At 36.7% G+C, this 19,247-nt stretch overlaps 1 protein-coding gene across 4 annotated transcripts in view; it reads right to left on the reverse strand.

Moving 5' to 3' along the window:
• Window positions 1-3,182: 3,182 nt before the first annotated feature.
• LOC123527542 (solute carrier family 12 member 9-like) overlaps window positions 3,183-19,247 on the reverse strand; it is a 38,916-nt gene continuing 22,851 nt past the window's right edge. For all 4 annotated transcript variants that reach the window (XM_053523537.1, XM_045307063.2, XM_053523536.1 and 1 more), the window contains 9 exons: window positions 17,629-17,774; window positions 15,443-15,626; window positions 12,910-13,047; window positions 10,782-10,893; window positions 8,991-9,148; window positions 7,469-7,551; window positions 6,855-6,979; window positions 6,158-6,350; window positions 3,183-5,586 (listed from right to left, as the gene is read on the reverse strand). In XM_053523537.1, coding sequence (XP_053379512.1) covers window positions 4,426-5,586; window positions 6,158-6,350; window positions 6,855-6,979; window positions 7,469-7,551; window positions 8,991-9,148; window positions 10,782-10,893; window positions 12,910-13,047; window positions 15,443-15,626; window positions 17,629-17,774 — 2,300 coding nt within the window. In that variant the 3' untranslated portion in view covers window positions 3,183-4,425. The remainder of the gene's footprint in view (window positions 5,587-6,157; window positions 6,351-6,854; window positions 6,980-7,468; window positions 7,552-8,990; window positions 9,149-10,781; window positions 10,894-12,909; window positions 13,048-15,442; window positions 15,627-17,628; window positions 17,775-19,247) is intronic.

Here is a 19,247-nt window from a genome sequence, read left to right on the forward strand (position 1 = left end):
CCGTCATTCAATTTGGGCAGTACCACTTATTATTCAAAAGGGTGTTCACTAAAAATTAAATGACCGGATAGCGAACAGTGCAGACCAAGATCAGACTGCATGGATGTGCAAGGCTGATCTTGGTCTGCACTGGTTGCAAAGGCAGAATCACTTGTCATCAGCAGGCTAAAGGTTAAGTTATGTAAAGGCAGGCAGTTAACCTAACCGATGTTCCTGGATTCTGTACCAGTACAAACCTGTTCTCCGCAAGTAACTGCCAACTTCCCCTCATGAATCAGAGGTGGACGACGAATAATGTCAGATACAATGTCTTATCAAATCCTCACACCCTGCCTGAGGATCAAACTCGTGACCCCGCAATAAGTAGATCTGCACTCTCCCTATTGAGCTAAATAGGCGGGCTACCGGAGTTCTTTAAAATGCGACAAACTAAATGAAATGGGACAAACTGTATTATGTATACCAGATTTAATTAAGCTGACAATTAAAATGCAGGTAAGTTGCTCAATGGCATACAAGCTGTTTAGGTTTGGTGAACATGGTATCATGATATTACCAAAATTTGAAAATTATTATAAAAATAATACTTCAGAAAACAATTCAGTGAGACAATAAAATCTGCATTACATTACAAATATATAAGCAAAATATTTTGGATGCAACAAGTGAAGTAGAAATATTGGAAGTTTTACACTCTAAAATTTGAAAAGTCTGGCAAAATACTCCAACCGCTGTGCTCCCGAATTTGTGTAGATTTGAAATCTTTTTTGTAGGCAATCTATAACTAAATTTATGTCGTAAATCAACAAATTCATAGAAAAATATTTCTGCATTCTATAAAACACTATACTGGCACGCATTATAAAGCAATCTGCGTTTTCCACATTCTCCCCCCATAACACAAGACAAATTTTGTATGAATTTCACAAGTTCTAAGTTGACACACCAGTCTCTGATAAATATGACAGTTAAACAGAGAATGTACTGTATTGCACTTTTTGAAATGTCAAGGAAAGTAAATCTGCTTTACGAAAAGTTAACACTAAAAAATGTGTAAGGAACGAATCCTACATAGGTTTGAATATTCTTGACCTTATAACAGTAAATCATGTCACTTAATAACAATATCCTAATGTACCTCGAAAATGAACATAATGGAAAACCTCATGTTAGGAATATAGGACAACCCCCCTCCCCCACACCTTTGCTCAATTTGACTAAAGAGGACAAACTTTTTAATCCCCCCTCTGATTTCGATGAACAAAAATACTGAAAAAAAACAAAATTAAAAGAAATTCCCAATTTACAATATTTGATATGACGAGTTTATTTTTAATCAGAAGTGAAATGTTGATAAAACTGAAAAAAAAAATTCATAGAAGGAAATTTGTCTGCTTAATGGTCAATTTGAGCAGGGGTTCAGGAGGTAGGGTTTTTGTCTGTATCCTGCAGTTTAGGAGTTACTATTGAGTTTTATGCATGTGCAGCTTTACAACAAAACGGCAGCTGAATTTTGAACATTTCAACTTTCTAAATTAATGTAAAAAACAGTTTCATTATTTTTTAACATTAATTGAAAACAACAAAATAATGCAAAAGATAACTAAAGGACATGTATTTGAACAAAATCGGTAAATTGTTAGAAATGTCTGATTGCATCTTTGTGAACACTGAATACTTGCACAGAATTGAAGTGAGTTTTCCTCCCCAGTCCCACCCCACACATCCATATTTTAAAGCCTGGTAAACTTCATTCATATACGGTAAACTTAAACTCTCTTAATAATTAAACCTCCACCCCCATCCCCCACCCCAAAAAAATCTGAACTTTTTAGCCTTTAACAACGTATTTTGTAGTTGAGAGATGCAATGAGCACAGTAAACTTTATAGTCATCTGCAATTAAATTCTGTGAATAAGAATTATTTCTACATTATTTCATGAGTTTCTTGTTGGGACCAGTACATGTATTCCCAGCTAGCATAGTAGACCATTAGAAGCACTGTCTATGCATGTTAGTGCATAAAAAAAAGTATCGGTCATTTATGTACTATGTAAGATTACAGCTGTAATAAGTAGTATTTTGAGGATATCCAACATTTACTGTAAAATCATTTAATTTCGCAGGCATGAAATTTCGTGGTTTTGGACAAAACTGCAATTTCGTGGGGATATGAATTCGTGGATTTCAACTTTTGAACTTAAAATGAATGGGAATTTTATTTGTTCATTGGGATTACATTCTGGTGATATGACTCGACCACGAAATCCACGAAAATTAGTCCCCCACGAATATTAATGATTTCACAGTAGTATGTAGATAAAATCCTTATATACATAAGAGTGCTTCTGAGGCATATTCAATAAAAGTAAAACTGTGTTGTGTTTCAGTGTTATCCATGTCCGTGAGTGTTGCACTTGCATATTTAATCTATGTAAATCTGTGCTATGTTCATAGATGTAATCCATATACACAAGTTTTGCATAGGCATATCTTATCTAAATTTGAACACAAATGCTTCATGACTATTTAATCAATGTAAATCTATGATGTGTTTGTTGATACAATCTATGCACATAATTAGGCATATCTAACCCAAGCAAGTATGTAACATGTTAGCAGGTGTAATCAAATGGCACGAGTGCTTCCCAGGCCTATTAAATCCATGTTCATCTGTTTTGTGTTCTCCATGTAATCCGTATACACAAGTACTGCACTGGCATATCTAATCCATGTAAATCTGAGCTAAGCTGACCGGTGTACTCCATATACACAAGTGCTGCACTGGCATATGTATAATCCATGTAAATCTGAGCTAAGCTGGCAGGTGTAATCCATATACACAAGTGCTGCACTGGCATATGTATAATCCATGTAAATCTGAGCTAAGCTGACCGGTGTAATCCATATACACAAGTGCTGCACTGGCATATCTAATCCATGTAAATCTGAGCTAAGCTGACCGGTGTAATCCATATACACAAGTGCTGCACTGGCATATGTATAATCCATGTAAATCTGAGCTAAGCTGACGTGTAATCATATACACAAGTGCTGCACTGGCATTGTAAAATCCATGTAAATCTGAGCTAAGCTGGCAGGTGTAATCCATATACACAAGTGCTGCACTGCATATGTATAATCCATGTAAATCTGAGCAAAGCTGACGGTGTAATCATATACACAAGTGCTGCACTGGCATATCTAATCCATGTAAATCTGAGCTAAGCTGACCGGTGTAATCCATATACACAAGTGCTGCACTGGCATATGTATAATCCATGTAAATCTGAGCTAAGCTGGCAGGTGTAATCCATATACACAAGTGCTGCACAGGCATATGTATAATCCATGTAAATCTGAGCTAAGCTGACCGGTGTAATCCATATACACAAGTGCTGCACTGGCATATGTATAATCCATGTAAATCTGAGCTAAGCTGGCAGGTGTAATCCATATACACAAGTGCTGCACTGGCATATGTATAATCCATGTAAATCTGAGCTAAGCTGGCAGGTGTAATCCATATACACAAGTGCTGCACTGGCATATGTATAATCCATGTAAATCTGAGCTAAGCTGGCAGGTGTAATCCATATACACAAGTGCTGCACAGGCATATGTATAATCCATGTAAATCTGAGCTAAGCTGGCAGGTGTAATCCATATACACAAGTGCTGCACAGGCATATGTATAATCCATGTAAATCTGAGCTAAGCTGGCAGGTGTAATCCATATACACAAGTGCTGCACAGGCATATGTATAATCCATGTAAATCTGAGCTAAGCTGGCAGGTGTAATCCATATACACAAGTGCATTATATGCATATTTAATCAATATAGATGTGTGTTGTATTTGTAGATGTAATTCATGTATACAAGTGTTGCAAAGGCACTTTCAATCCATGTAAATCTGTGTTGTGCTGGCACGTATAATCCAAGGACATGAGTAAATGGCAATGTTGTATTTTATTCATTAAGTATGAGTCAAGCTTGTGGTGTAAACCATGTACATGAGAGCATACATTAATTAATCCGTACAAATCTGTGTAGTGTTAGCAGTTGTAATCTATGAATTCCAGTTTTGCATAGACGCATATAAGGTAAACATAGTGAGATTTAAGTGCAATCTATGAATAGCTGTGTTGAAATAGCCCTATGTTTTCCATGTATGTTGGTAGAGAAGCAACTGAAAGTAATACATATGCATAAATGTCGTAATCATTTGCAAAATGGTACAGCGAATAAAAATACATTTTTCAAACTTAACCAACTTAGTTATCGACATGTTTCAACTTCCTGCATGTTGGTATGTATTACCTTCCCTATGTGACAGCAAATTTGAATCTTAAAGAAAGAACTGAGTTATTCTTATGCAAGCACGTTTTAATGTTTTAAGTTACTGCAGTACAGTTATTGCACATCAAAGTGTAGTGGACGTAACTGGATGCAATCCATGCACAAAAACTGTTGGTGGAAGGTTGACAGACAGCTCGTCAAGTTGCCTCAGATACTTCTCCTGACCGCCATTCCCTGGTGGGCGGGGCAAGTACAGGAATGAAAGAGCTGTACGACTCGAATACGAGACAACCATCTTATTAATGGCCTGTACAAACTCGTCATCCATTTCATTGTATTCCTGCATTCTCGATTCAGGATAGTTCACACTATTATCAAGCAATTCTTTCTTGATCACTTGTTCAGAAATGCTTTCCCACGAGACGATTTGAATTCTTGCTAGAATTCGTAGTTGTCTTAAGTAAGTTTCTAACTTTTGTTCTTTCACAACAGAATTTTCTGTATTGGTATTGACAAATAGAAAGACACGTAGACACGTCTTTGACTTCCAGCCAGGGACCATGTTGATCACGGTAGCCAACTGCAGCAGGAACAAGCATGTGTTGTCAAAATAACTAGCTGTCTCTGGGCGGAAAAAGTTCACAGGCCAAACATCTATATAAAGTGTACCTTTTACATTGAAAATAGCAGATTTATCTAAAGCATTGAAATGACGGCATAGCATAACATTTTTTGACATTTTCAATGTATCCGAAATTATTTTCACATATTCTTTAGCACTTAAATCTTTTTTCTGCTCACTTTTCCGAATTCCTCCAAACTGTTCACCAATTTCTAAATACTGTCCAGTCTCCACCGTTTTAAACAAACGCTTCTTCCTCAATGGCCTTCGAGACAGCGTATCGACTGGGACCTCGTTGTCATAGAAACCGAGACAGACTGTATTTGGTTTCATACCACCTAAACCGGACATTCTCACTAGGTGATGAAAACCCTCACGTACATTATATGATAGCGTTAACTCTACAAAAGCTTTTATATTTAATTTGTCCACTAACTTCATCCACTTGGGATTTTCTTCAAGTAATGGATCTTTTTCTGGGAAATCGTCCATACTTCCCACACGAACATGTCCTATTACATACAATCCGCCTTTCTTGATGTCATTTATAAAGTCAATAAGTTCGGCAGATTGTCTAACTCTAGCAATCATTAGTAATATTTGAGGACGCCAGTATTTCACATGGGCTTTACGTATGTCCAGCATCAGCAAGTACTTTCGTACCTGAAAAAGAATAAACGTAACATATCAAAGTTTCCATTTTGAATATTTTCTTATCACTATCATCTAATTTAACTGTTACTCCTCAAGAAACAGAAAAAATCCCAAGCAGTGATGACCGAAGCACTAAAAGGTCTATCTTGCGAATTACCCATTCATCTACTTCAAACATGTATAATTTTACCACTATTTGTCATTTAATACATGGCATCAAGGTTCATATTAGGCCCATAAGGCCCAGACTTTGCAGTCTGACAGAAAATGCTGTCTGCACAAAAGCACAGAGAATCTGTAAATCACCAAAGAAAAGGTTACGGCTTTGTTTACAAACTGAGAAACACTGTTAGTCCTACAACTAACTCTGATTACCGTAACAGGACAACTAATGAAAATATCATTTAAACGAGTAAAAACTAAATTAAATCTTAACTAAGGATATATACAGCCTGGCCAATGAATCCTATTTTATCCTAATTGTACGAAAGCAGAATAAAAACAACTATGTATTAATGACAATCAACAAGCACTAAAATTTTACAAGGTATATGAAAAAGTTGTTTTATTGTCTTTTTACCTGATGAAATATAAGAGCCTGGCTGATGGATCCCCACTGGGTCGGCAGAGATCGGAAATGGAGCAGTATTATGAGGACCAGCATTATGATGATGGCGATCGATGAGTATAAAGCACTTATGAGGAAACACATTACCAATGAACCGAGTAACCCTAGCAGTGACGTCTGCCAGCTGAAGTACTTAAATGTGGGCCTGAAATCAAGATTTTGTTATAAAAGCAACATCTGAACTGAAGCACAGTAGCAGTATTTTGAAACTGATGTTTTATTGTTCTACTATGAATTTCATAGTCTACTTGGAGAATAATCTTTTGAGGATAAAGAAAGGAAATTTAATCTAAATTCATGCATACAAATTATCACTCACTTAATTTCTACAACTTTTAAATCCACAAATGCATGTCTCCATGAAAATAGCTGCTTTGGACAAAACTGCATTTTGCTTTGAACTCCAGATTTCAAGTTGTATATATCACACTGTTTTGCAAATTTTACATATTGCAGTTTGCAACAGCAATGAAAACCAGCTGAATAGTCATCAAGTATACAGGTAACTGCTCCTTGTTAGCAAATCTCACAAAAACTTGATAAATGATTGTGAGGAAGCAACTGTGCATAAACTGAGTGAGCTTATTCTACTGGTGAAACAAGATGACTGAAAACATTTTCCACATATAATAAAGACTAGACGACTTACCTGAAATTTGGAGCAGATGCAAGATCTAAGGCCATACATGCGAGATTAGTTGCTGCATAGGACAACAAGAAGAACACCGAGGTAGCTGGGGCGATTGCATTCAGTGAACCAACAAGTAAAACTAACTGAAACAAATAAAACAACTGCATTCAGAAACTAAAAGACTGTTTTACTTAAATTTAATGAAAAATGTCAGAGAGATTGAAATTTTACTGGTAATATGCACGTAAGCAAAATGTTTGCCTAACAAATTTTGGACAGGCACACACAGAACCCAACTTACCCATCAACATCAGAATTCCTATTCACAGTCAACCTTTTCAGCTCTCCAATTTTTTTTGTTTTTGTTGGATTTAACATCACACCTGTTCATAATTATGGTTGATTGTAGAGGAAGACCACAGGTGCCCATCTGAGTATTATTTCATCACTAGTGGGCACCTGGGTAGAACCAATGGCTTTCAGTAAGTTAGCTGGATGGATTCCTCACATAACACAATTCTACAACCCAACCAAGGTTTTGGACCCACAGCAATGGGGAGCAAGAAAGCCAGATTTGACTGTGCAAGTAACCTGCAGTAACTTGCTAAAGACCTTGAATATGTTCAACATACTTGCACTAGGATCCATGTTATAAGTACTGCCATGTATGGATTACCTCCCCTGGTGGTTTTCATTGCTGGATTCAGTATAAACCCTGTGAAGATAATAAAACTAAATTATATAAATTCTAGATAGGAAATACTTGTACTTTAGATCCAAAAGTATGGTAATAAATACCTAATAACTTTATTGAATAGATACAGTGATGTATCTATTGAACAGTTATAACTGCTGTTTAACCCTTAGCCTGCTAAATTTCTAAAATGGACTGTTCCATCATTCAGTTTGGGCAATACCAGTTATTATTCGAAGGGGTGTTCACTGAAAATTTACTAACTGAATAGCGAACAGTGCAGACCATGATCAGCCTGCACAGATGTGCAGGCTGATCTTGGTCTGCACTGGTCACAAAGGCAAAACCAATCGCCGCCAGCAGGCTAAGGGTTAATGTTATTTCATTTCAACATTACATAACTTTCATTTTACTCATTTTGTTTTCATCTTTAAAATCAGCATTAAAACGCCACTAGGTAACTATAAAATAACAGGGTAAACTATTTTGCTTTTGTTTCTTTTTTGTTTTAAGTCCCACTGACACAGTTAGGGTGACATAGCATCTTTCAAGCTTCAAAGGCCTTCAAAGTTACAATGATGATGAAGATCTTGGTTATAATTTTGGAGGAAGATATTCCAGATAATAATGATCGAGGAAGACCACTAGGCTTATAGTGATGGAGGAAGACCTTAAAGTTTATAATGGTGGTGGAATATTTTCTAGCTTGAAATTGGTAGACCTAGACCTTCCAGCTGGAAATGGCAGGGGTATACATTCCATTTAATAATGCTTGAGAAAGACTTTTCAGCTTATAATAGCAGAGGAAGACCTTCTAGCTTATAACGGAGGAGGAAGACCTTCCAGCTGGAAATGGCAGAGGTATACATTCCACTTATAATGCTTGAGAAAGACCTTTCAGCTTATAATAGCAGAGGAAGACCTTCTAGCTTATAATGGAGGAAGACCTTTCAGCTTATAAAGTAGGTGGAAGACCTTCTAGCTTATAATAGCAGAGGAAGACCTTTCTTATAAGCTTGTAATGGAGAAAGACCTTTCAGTTTATAATGGTGGTGGAAGGCCTTCCATCTTATAATGGTGGGGAAGACCTTCAAGCTTATAACACTAGAGGAAAGCATTCCAAGAAGACCTTCCAGCTTATAATGGTGGAGGAAGACCAAGGTGCCCTTCAATGCATTATTTCAGTCACCCAGATAGAACAACTGACTGAACAGCTTTCTCACATGAATACCTGAGCTAGGCTCGAACCCAGAGGTGTTGGGCAAGTTATTCCAAGTAAGCAGCATTAACCACTCAGCCAAGGAAGCCCATGTACTGCATTTCTGGGTGTGCTTCAGATATATATCGGCACAAATACATGAAAAAAATACACCTAATTCTCTTTCATGAAAAAAATTAACCTAACTCTCATCTTTTTATTCAACATTTTTAAGACTACAAAGTAAACATATAATACTCACAAAACAGCTGGTCATTTGCAAGTGCCTCCAGGATACGTGATGCACCAATGAGGTTACCAAGGGCAGCTGACAGGGTCGTAGCAAATATTCCAATCAGTACAAATGGTGGCCATAAATTTATGTCTTGTAAGAATATGTAGTTGTTGATCAACAATTTCCTAAATATACATAAGGAAATTAAAAGTAGAACTTCATTAATAAAAATCAGTCAATAATTTTGCTCACTCTAAGAAAATGGAAATATCAACAAGGCTGTCTGAAAGACATCTATATCCACCACATCTGTTATGGATAGAGATTAAAACCTTTGACTTTGAGTTGTGACCTTGACCCACCATGGCTGACTCATAGGTTCTGCATATCGTCTTGATGAGGTGATCATTTGATCCAAGTTTCATGATTATATTTCAAGGGGTTTAGGAGATACAGAGCGGACACAAAATGGAAGGCTCAAACCTTTGACCTTGAGTTGTGACCTTGACCTTGAGCCAACATGTCTGACTCATGAGTTCTGCACATCATCTTGATGAGGTGATCATTTGACCCAAGTTTCATGATTATCCTTCAAGGGGTTTAGGAGATACAGAGCGGACATAAATGGAAGGCTCAAACCTTTGACCTTGAGTTGTGACCTTGACCTTGAGCCAACATGGCTGACTCATGGGTTCTGCATATCATCCTGATGAGGTAATCATTTGACCCAAGTTTCATGATTATCCTTCAAGTGGTTTAGGAGATACAGAGCGGACACGAAATGGAAGGCTCAAACCTTTGACCTTGAGTTGTGACCTTGACCTTGAGCCAACATGGCTGACTCATGAGTTCTGCACATCATCCTGATGAGGTAATCATTTGACCAAGTTTCATGATTATCCTTCAAGTGGTTTAGGAGATACAGAGCCGACACAAAATGGAAGGCTCAAACCTTTGACCTTAAGTTGTGACCTTGACCTTGAGGCGACATGGCTGACACATGGGTTCTATACATCGTCTTGATCAGGTAATCATTTGACTCAAGTTTCATGAAAATCCTTCCAGGGTTTAGGAGATACAGAGCGGACACAAAATGTTATGGAAGGACGGAAGACGGAAGGACGGAAGACAGAGACCATTCCTAAAACCCCCCGCCACGTGAGGCGGGGGAATAATAACAAGAGCTGTCCATAAGACAGCCAATACTCTACTACTAGAATTGTTGTCCCAGAATCAGGAATATTACCCTAAATGTTAAAATATCTTAGAGTTTCAATCCAGTAGCTGCATTAGTTCTGGAGATAGTAACTTGCAGACAAAACTTGAACTAGGATTTTTTTTTCTAAGTCCAAAAAGGGGTGTAATTTCCCCAAAATACAAGCCAGGGTTATGGGACTTGACCCAGTGAGTTTGGTAATTTTGTCCACTTTTTAAGAATCTGTGGGAGGGGTTCTGTCCCATATTCGATATAATAGGCTTATTATAGCAGCCAAGTGTGATCCCTTCTTGCAAAATACACAAGAGCCGAATACAAAATCCCAGATCCAGCTACTGTTATAAATACCCTTTTATTATATACCTCTACCTTTCAGTTTGTTGTTTTGTGTAATGTTTATTGATGTTAAAATAGAACTGAGTGAAGATTTTATGTGTGCAATTTACAAAACTGAGTCAGGTCATGCGCATTAAATGAAAGTAGCCAGGCAACATACAATACAAAAGGTACAATACAGAATTTTTTTTCTGCCTGTTCATATTTACTTGCGAAATGCAAGCCATATTTTGACAGAATTTATATAGGTATACAATAATACATACCTATCACAGGAACCTCCAATGAGTATTGCTTCTATCAGATATGTACAAAATGTAAACCCTACAGCTGTCAGTGTTCCTTTTGGAATGGACTTGCTTGGGTCTTTTAATTCACCTGGTAAAAATATAAAACAAGTGTTTAGCACCTTTTTCAGCAATTTTCTGTCATATAAATGGTGGTGTCTTCTTGTAGCAGTGAGCACACTACCTAACTTTATAGTGCTACCTCACTTGAATAGCATGCTATAGAGTATAGACATGTACATGTATCATGACACCAAGTCACATTATATTGGTGCATCAGGCTGACCAGTCCTACTGTCTAAATATTTAATGTCACAGACATGAAGCTGGCTTTCACAGGAAATCATAGCTGATTATTTTCTAGAACAAACAAAGGTTTTCCAGTGCAGTAAGGAAGGCTACTTGCTTACTTACTGAAATACAGTTAAAAATGTATAAACTTTGTAACAAGTAAACTAAATAAGCAAGAGGGCCATGAAGGCCCTGTATCGCTCACCTGACCTACTGACCTAAAGTTCATCAAAATTAACATTCTGACCAAGTTTCATTAAGATATGGTCATAAATGTGGCCTCTAAAGTGTTAACTAGCTATTCCTTTGATTTGACCCCATGACCTAGTTTTTGACCTGACATGACCCAGATTTGAACTTGACCTAAAGATCACCAAGTTTAACATTCTGACTAAGTTTCATGAAGATACAGTCATAAATGTGGCCTCTAGGATGTTAACAAGCTTTTCCTTTGATCTGACCTAGTGACATAGTTTTTGACCCCACCTGACCCAGAGTTAAACTTGACCCAGATTTGAATTTGACCTATATATCATCAAGATTAACATTCTGACCAAGTTTCATAAAGAAATGGTCATAAATGTGGCCTCTAAAGTGTTAACTAGCTTTTTCTTTGATTAGACCCGGTGACCTAGTTTTTGACCCGACATGACCCAGATTCGAACTTGTCCTAAACCTAAAAATCATCAAGTTTAACTTTCTGACTAAGTTTCATGAAGATACAGTCATAAGTATGGCCTCTAGATGTTAAGAAGCTTTTCCTTTGATCTGACCGGGTGACCTAGTTTTTGACCCCACCTAACCCAGATTTGAACTTGAGCTGTAGATCATCAAGTTTAACATTTTGACCAAGTTTCATTAAGATATGGTCATAAATGTGTCCTCTACAGTGTAAACTAGCTTTTCCTTTGATTTGACTGGGTGACCTAATTTTTTATCCTACATGACCCAGATTCAAACTGGACCTTAAAATCATCAATATTAACATTCTGACCAAGTTTCATGAAGATAAAGTCATAAATGCGGCCTCTACAGTGTTAACAAGCTTTTCCTTTGATTTGACCTGGTGACCTAGTTTTTGACCCTAGATGACCCAATATCGAACTCGTCCAAGACTTAACTGAGAATAACACTCTGATCAAGTTTCATTAAGATTGGGCCAAAATTGTGACCTCTAGAGTGTTAACAAGCTTCTCCTTTGATTTGACCTTGTGACCTAGTTTTTGTCCCCAGATGACCCAATATCGAATTTGTCAAAGATTTTATTAAGGGTAACATTCTGACCAAGTATCATTAAGATTGGGCCAAAATAAATTAAGGAAAAACCTCTAGACGGTAGTTTAACACCAATCTTCTCTCATTTGCGATCTTAACTTGCAAATGACCTAGGTTACATTTTATTACCCAAGCTGAACCCAATACCATACGAACTCGTCCAAGATTTTATCAAGGGTAACATTCTGACCAAGTTTCATTAAGATTGGGCCAAAATTGTGACCTCTAGTGTTAACAAGCTTTTCCTTTGATCTGACCTGGTGACCTAGTTTTTGACCCCAGATGACCCAATATCAAACTCATCCAAGATTTTATTGAGGGTAACATTCTGACCAAGTTTCATTAAAATTGGGCCAAAAATGTGACCACTAGAGTGTTAACAGTCAAATTGTTGACAAAGGACGGATGACGGACACAGAGTGATCACAAAAGCTCACCTTTGAGCACTTCGTGCTCAGGTGAGCTAAAAATACTACCTATTAGTGGCTATAACTTAGTCAGTTATAATCAACATTCATTTAAGACATGTGGAAAAATTTACCTGACATATTGGCCCCATTCATGATACCAGTAACACTGCTGAACAATATGGCAAAAACTGTTGCAAAGTTCATCACCGAACATGAGCTGTCTGTTGAGTGTTGACTATCACAAGTGCTGTAGTCTTTCTCATAGCCAGCTACAAGATATACACAAAATAAAAATAACAAGGCAGTCTTAACGACAGCTATATCCCCCACCAATGTTATAGACAGTGAAAGGGTTGATGGTACTGGGTAGATGCATTGATGTTGTTAATATTGACATGTGTAACTCATCCTCTAGTACTCTACCTCTCAAAACATGTACAGAAAGTTGCCAATTATTTATGCAGGGGTGTGGAATTCCTATGTCCGACTTGTCCGACTCGGGACTTTTTGACTGCGGACAAGTGAGTTTTTGCATTCCGTTTGTCCGCGGACAAGCAAAAATTTTCTGGTTTGAAATGAAAAAAGGAAAGAATAATTTAGGAACGCTGAACAGTACTTCAACTTTATGGAGTTTATAAAAGAATTTGATGTACGAAACGGATGTTTCACCCGCCAAGGGCCTCTCGATTTCTTCAGTTTTGGGAAAACCATACTGTGTCTAAATTTAGCAGCTCTTTCTCTGCGTTCTGATTGGTCATGATATCATGATCTCGCGTGATTTTTGCACACGGTAACTTATCGAATAGAAACTGGAAACGTAAACAATTATCACAATATTTTGGACAAATTTGTTCAACGGTTACAACTTCGTCTGCCAACAAAAATTAAAATAAATAGTCAAAACACAATTAAAGAGCTCGCTAGTGTGCTTTCTCACATGGGTTCACATGGCATGATGAGCAGTCTTTAGGTATTTCTGTTGAATGCTCGACGGCCTCGCGGACGAACACAAGCTAAAGTGTCGAAAGCTTATTTTTTGAAATGGCTACATTACAGTATTACACTTTGTTATGTTCGCTTTTGTTACTACTTGTAGATTATTGTCCAAAATAAAGAATTATTTGCATGCTAAAATGTTGAAAATCCGGACAAGTAAGTTTTGACTGCGGACAAGTAGATTTTTAAGTTTCATTTGTCCGTGGACAAGTGAAAAATATTGGGATTTCCACACCCCTGATTTATGGGAAACATCTGGACTTGCCTGCTTTCGTAACTTTTAAATAGGGTATATCATTTGAATCATCTTCCAATACAGAAAGTCTACTGCTTTGTATAAGTAATTCCTAACATGATTTTTGATGTACAAACATTTTTGTTTGCCTGTTAACTGGGGTGCTTACCAATGAATGGCGAACAGTGCAGATCTTGATCAGACTGCATGGATGTGCATTGATGTGCAGGCTGATCAAGATCTACGCTAGTCACAAAGGCAGTATCAGGCATGTCCAGCATGATAAGGCAGGATTTCTGAAATTCCATGTCCGGAGCCCGGGGGCTACCAGAAAATTCTGTCGGGCTACTAAATTTTTTCAGGGCGTGCCCGGAGGGCTACCTTGAAACTCTGTATCGAGTAGCCCAGAAATCAATAATTTAATCTTCAAATATAATTTTGATAGTTGTCTATAAGCCCCTTGTTTATCAAGGGATACATACCCGAGGCTTTAATTATCTTAACACCTACTGTCACAATCAGCAAACAAATAACCGTTTAATCGTACCCGCAGGCAAATGTTTACAAAAACATGTGCAAGATTGAAAATAGACTGATCCAATAACATCAAAGTTGCTGATAGGTATTGTTTAAAACAATATACAAACCAGTCTTAAAATTACGTCATTTTAGCACCACCTGCCTAAGTGTATTCGGTTTTGCTGACCTCAATATTTATCGAGCGATTAGAAAGAACAAATATTTGATTTTGAGGCAGTTTAGTGCCTACACTGATTGTTTATGCTTTTCAATTTAAATACTTGCCTAACATGCAAAAAAAAATCGACCATGATTTTGCAAAATATCAGAAAGTATACAGAATTTTGGACAAACATAAATTCAGATAAGTGAATACACAGTGTCAAGAAACTGAGAGACGCTATATATGCGGTTCTAGTCTGTTTATTAAACCAGGCAGGTGTTTAGAATCAGACTGGATCAACTTTAAATAATTTTGAGATAAATTACAATTAATACAGCTCTAAGTTAGTACTAAGTTCTAATGAACTTTCAAGTTTATAAAAACTTATTTGCATTCCTCTTTTATTGCCATGTTGCTATAACTATCAGGTGTACTCCTAATGATATTTCTCAGTTTAAAAAAACATGTAGTTTTAACTTTTAAAATGAGAAAAAGGAGTAATGATAATTGCTATTTAAGAGAACAAAATTTATAACAATGTGCGTATGGCTAAAATTATGAAACCTCTAATAATTTATCATTCCATCCACTGTAGTATAGAAGCACATAGTAAATAAACCGAAATGGCCATTGCCAAATAAAGTTAAATGTTCAGGCTACCAGATTAAAATTTGGTAGCCCAATGGGCTACCAATAAATTTGCAGATTTCTGAAACCCTGGATAAGGGTTAACCATATAAAATATACTTACAATATAGGTTATCCCTGAATGTTTGTGCTTCAAGGCCAGTGTAGTTAAACTTCAGTGTTCCATTTATTGTTTCATTTCCATGTTTAATATGAGCTAAATGGTTCTCCTTTGGCACTGCAACTTGTATTGTATGGTTCGTTGCAAAAATACTTATAAACACCATCAAGGTACATATTACTGTAATCTGCAAAAAAGAATGATTCATAATTTCTATAACTTACTTAACCTAAAAGTTTTATATAAATTATCATGAATCACTCAACTTTGTAAACTGTCCTAATTCACTAAACTTAGAAATTTCGTCTTATAAAGTCTCCATATTCATTACACTGACAGATTCCCATAATTTGCTCACCTTGTAAAGTCTTTAAATTCATTAAGCTGACAAATTCCCATAATTTGCCCACCTTATAAAGTCTCCAAATTCATTAAGCTGACAAATTCCCATAATTTGCTCACCTTGTAAAGTCTTTAAATTCATTAAGCTGACAAATTCCCATAGTTTGCCCACCTTATAAAGTCTCCAAATTCATTAAGCTGACAAATTCCAATAACTTGCCCACTTTATAAAGTCTCCAAATTCATTAAGCTGACAAATTCCCATAGTTTGCCCACCTTATAAAGTCTCCAAATTCATTAAGCTGACAAATTCCAATAATTTGCCCACTTTATAAAGTCTCCAAATTCATTAAGCTGACAAACTCCCATAATTTGCCCACCTTATAAAGTCTTAAAATTCATTAAGAAGACAAATTCCCATAATTTGCTCACCTTGTAAAGTCTCCAAATTCATTAAGCTGACAAATTCTCATAATTTGCCCATCTTAAAAATTCTCCAAATTCACTCAACTGATTAAGTCACATAACTCATTTACCTTATAATTTCTCAAAATTCATTAAGCTAAAAAAATTCCCATAATCTAAAAACGTTTATTTTATAAATTCTCCTAATTCATTAAGCTTTTTTAGTGGTAGTACCATATTAATGTTAGTATTGCATAAACCTAACGAATAGTACAATTGAACTTTGTTTACTCGAACTCGTCCGTACCAGCAAAATTTATTCGCATTGTCAGTAACTTATATAAGGATTAGATACATTATACAGGGATTTTGCTAAGACCTGATAATGAGTTCAAGCAAATGGTGGGTTTTGATTATCTGAGTCTGTGTTAACTTAATTAACTGAACTCAGACATCCCAACTTTTTCTGAATGTTATGCGGGAGTTTTTGAATTTCAAAGTGGGAGACTGAGGTGTTCAAGTGGCAGATTTAATACCGTGGTATTTACATTCATGGTATTACTTAACAGAAGCTTTAAATACATACATAGGTACTAAAAACACATTAAATTTGTACAACATTTCTTAAGCATTCGCAATGCAAAATTAATAATTTACATGCAATGCAGCAGCTAATAATAATATTTATTTATTTGCACTTATAATATCACTAGTCATTACTGTTCACATGTTCATGCCTTTTTAAGTCATGAAATGTTAATATTTAATTCAACTCTTTGTTGCTTCTTGATTTTTATTGATAGAAATTAAATACCTGATTCAGTTCTGACACATTAATCAACAACTGGTTTTGTTATACCATACAATAAACAACAATTAATAGGGGCAATAGGTGTGAAAATATCGGATAACTATTGTTTACAGATTCGTTATTAGCGAGTATAAAATAATGTTATGAAGTGTGTCTATTTTACTATGTTTAAATTTTTTTTTAATTGGGAGATTTGGACTTCTTATCTGGGTGTTCGTGTTTTACCGGTACATCCAGAATCGGGAGAAACCCGACAGGATCGAGCAAGTTGGGATGTCTGTGAACTGTTGCTTCACAAAACATTTTATCTTATGTTTACAGACACTATATGAGCCGTGCCTTGAGAAGACCAACACAGTGGCTTTGCGACCAGCATGGATCAAGACCAGCCTGTGAACCGCGCAGTCTGGTCAGGATCCATACTGTTCGCTAATGGTTTCTGTAGTTGCAGTAGGCTTTGAAAGCGAACAACATGGATCCTGACCAGACTGTCCGGATGCGCAGGCTGGTCTGGATCCATGCTAGTCGCTCTGCCACTATGTTGGTTTTCTCATGGCGCAGCTCATATGTCAAAACTGTTCATATTTTCAACTATAAAATTTGGGTGTAGTATACCTGTAAGATGACCTACCCCAAGAATGACTGTAAGTGTTTTTGCGAACATTGATCCTCCAACTAGACAGACCAGCAGACATATAAACAGTACAACAGTAGCGTACAGGTATTTCCACCAGTCTCCCTTCACTGGTAGGCCATCATGCTCAGCAACAAAATAGCCTGTAATTTCACACAAAAAGAATCTTGAATTTCACACCAATTACAATGATTCATCAAAGCAAAAACATAATACTGCTGAGACCCATTAACATAAACTCACTTTGATAACATTAAAAGAAAAACTAGACGTGTATCAAAAGGATACTGGTATTTTTGAAGTGAAAACCTCTCTTAACTGAAACCCCTCAAATGGAAACCCCTCTTAAAGAAAAGCACCCATCTAAGCCATAACCCCTGGGATGGAAACCCTCTTTATTAAATCCCATGCAGTGAAAACCACTCAAAGTTGGAACCCCTGGAAAGTTGTAAACTCTCTTTACCATAACCACTAGAGTAGAAACCCCTATAAACAATAACCCAGGAAATTTCATGTCTAAACATAACTCTTGCAGCTGAATCCTCTCTCAACAGCAACCACTGGAGCAGAAATCCTCTTATCCATAACCCCATGGCATGGAAACCACTCTTAACTGGATCACCTGGAGTGGAAACCCTTCTAGATCAGAATCCCTGGCATGGAAACCCCACTTAACCAGAACCATAGGGTAGAATCCCCTCTAAAACCATAGCCCCTGCAGTTGAGGTTCCTCTAAACCATATAACCCCTGGAAAATGTAAAACTCTCTTAAGAACTCCTGGCTAGCGTTAAAAACCTTCAAAGTGGACATGCCTTTACACTGAACTACTTGTTTCACCATAAGTTCTTTTACTAAAAATAACTGCTCTAATGCAAAACTCCTCAAAACGAAACTTTTTTTGGGGAGGTCCAGAGGCTGTATAGTTCCCTCTGTACAAGTAAAAAATGTTAACAAGAGGACCATGATGGTCCTGAATCGCTGACCTCTTCCCACATGACCCAGTTTTGAGTATGACATCGTTTTTTCTATTATTTGACATAGTGACCTAGTTTTTGGGCTCATGTGACCCAGTTTTGAACTTGACCTAGATTTTCATGAAGATCCATTGAAAAGTATGGTCTCTAGAGAGGTCACAAGGTTTTTCTATTATTTGACCTATTGACCTAGTTTTCGAAGGTACGTGACCCTGTTTTGAACTTTATCTAGATATCATCAAGGTGAACATTCTCACTAATTTTCATGAAGATCTCATGAAAAATATGGCCTCTAGAGAGGTCACAATGTTTTTCTATTTTTATACCTACTGGCCTAGTTTTTGACCGCACGTGATCCAGTTTCAAAACTGTCCTAGATATCATCAAGGTGAACATTCAGATCAATTTTCATGAAGATCCATTGAAAAATATGGCCTCTAGAGAGGTCAAAAGGTTTTAATAATTTTAGACCTACTGACCTAGTATTTCACTGCAGTTGACCCAGTTTCAAACTTGACCTAGATATCATCAAGATGAAAATTCAGACCAACTTTCATACAGATCCCATGAAAAGTATGGCCTCTAGAGAGGTCACAAGGTTTTTTTTATTATTTGACCTACTGACCTAGTTTTTTAGAGCA

Source organism: Mercenaria mercenaria, chromosome 14 (assembly GCF_021730395.1).
Source record: "Mercenaria mercenaria strain notata chromosome 14, MADL_Memer_1, whole genome shotgun sequence".
Taxonomy (NCBI): domain Eukaryota; kingdom Metazoa; phylum Mollusca; class Bivalvia; order Venerida; family Veneridae; genus Mercenaria; species Mercenaria mercenaria.